Source organism: Malus sylvestris, chromosome 15 (genome assembly GCF_916048215.2).
Source record: "Malus sylvestris chromosome 15, drMalSylv7.2, whole genome shotgun sequence".
In the NCBI taxonomy this organism is placed as follows: Eukaryota; Viridiplantae; Streptophyta; class Magnoliopsida; order Rosales; family Rosaceae; genus Malus; species Malus sylvestris.
The window spans coordinates 8,811,748-8,813,483 of NC_062274.1; the positions used below are offsets into that span (position 1 = coordinate 8,811,748).

General features: G+C 38.2%; 1 protein-coding gene across 1 annotated transcript; it reads right to left on the bottom strand.

Annotated features, from left to right (window-relative positions):
- LOC126602627 (uncharacterized) lies at positions 1–879 on the bottom strand. The gene has a single exon (XM_050269548.1). The coding sequence runs from the start codon at positions 877–879 to the stop codon at positions 1–3; it is 879 nt and encodes a 292-aa protein (XP_050125505.1).
- Between the last annotated feature and the right edge of the window lie 857 nt (positions 880–1,736).

Genomic DNA, 1,736 nt, shown 5'->3' on the forward strand with positions numbered 1-1,736 from the left:
CTAATCCCTGCGTTCATACTTCCGAGCCCATATGTGTTTTCCATTGATCCTAAACTTCGAAACTCGAGTACCTTTCAGAACACGATCAACATAAACTACGGTACTCAACACCAATTTAGCAAACAAAGGTTGTTCGTTAGGAGGAACATTTTCCATTTGCACATTTTCCACACAGGTTTCAGATCCCAAAAGTTCCATGAATAACTCCTTGACCTCATATTGTGACACAGGGAAGCCTCTAGAAAATGTTAGGAACATAGTCCGATCATCCACGGACAGTTCAAGAAAGGGGCTCCAAACCCATAACCCTCCGGTGGGAACACCATGGTCGATGGAGCTATCGGGGTTCACTATTTTCACGTTACCAAACAGCCCGTTTGGGAATAACGGGATTACAAAAGTATCCTCCGGACTAAAATGTGCATGGGACAGAGGAAACAAAATCCTCTGCAAAATGTCGGTAAAAATTCTAGCACAAACATTGGTAACGAAATTTTTTACCCCACTGATTAATGTGTATCGGTTTACGCTGATGATTTGGAGTGAAATTTCCTTCCCCAGGAGCCTTTTAGTAAGGCGTAGGCTACCACCATTGGGTGCAGTTCTTGAAATGGTTCTAGGGCAATCGGTAGACTCTAGGTACTTCAAACATTGGACAGCTTCGTCAGCTAAAGCACTGAGTACAGCGTTTGGAAGCCTCACCATCCTGTGCACGAATTTGTTGTAGCCCTTCTCCTGAAGGAAGAGCCACAACGCCATAATCATCAAGGACTCCGCTACATCACGGTGGAGAGTGAGCACCAATCGAGAAAAAATTTCTCGATTAGTGTTGTTGAGAGTGTGGAGTGTCACTTGGCTAATTACACTGGAGGAGGACATTTTGATTGTGAGGTGGTAGGTATGTAAGAGAAGAACTAAGAATGTTGTATGGTAAATAACTGGTACAAAGCTACATTAAATAGGTGAAAAAGTGTGGGGTCCTTGATGTCACGTGACAACTCTCATTCATGTGATAGTTACATACAGAAAACAGTTCAATTAAAAAATAACATGTGTTTAAAATTGATAGTCACGTTAGGTAAGTTTTATGGCACCACGAAGCACACTAGGAAATTTCCTAAATTCAAAATTTTAGATTAGGATAATGCATAGCAAGTTGTTTATAAGCACAAATAGATGCATGACAATTGTTCTTCGAGTGCAGAAGTTTTTATAACCTCCCGTATATGATTTTTTTTTTTTTTCCTGGCATCCGTTCTTAAATTCACAACAACTATCACTTTGATTGGATTTCGTTCACGACATCCATATCCGGTGTAATTAATGTATTTAAATTACCTCTCTGGAGATAACATGCAAAGTGAGAAGCGTTACGGTTGTTGGATGCAGAAAATGACAACAATGTACACAGATTCATGTACGAGATTAGTTGTTTTTCTTCTTTTTATGAAAAAAATTAAATTTAAACCCGCGGCTTTGTTGAATTCAAGAACTAGTTACATTGACTCACCAAGTTTAAATGGAGACAAAGATGCTGTCAGAATGGCGCATGATTCACGTTCAAAGTAAAAGCTTTGCAACTCCATTTTTGAAGATAATCTTCTTAAAAATTGGGGTATTTGGATTTTCATCATTGGATAAAATTGTAGTTTACATTCAAACCAAGTGTTATATAATTTTGATTTTAATCACTATTCTATTTCATTATTTATTTTAGGTACAAATTGTATTTGTAG

Coding starts and splice junctions, on each gene's coding strand:
- LOC126602627 (XM_050269548.1), bottom strand. CDS start 879: ATGTCCTCCTCCAGTGTAATTAGCCAAGTGACACTCCACACTCTCAAC.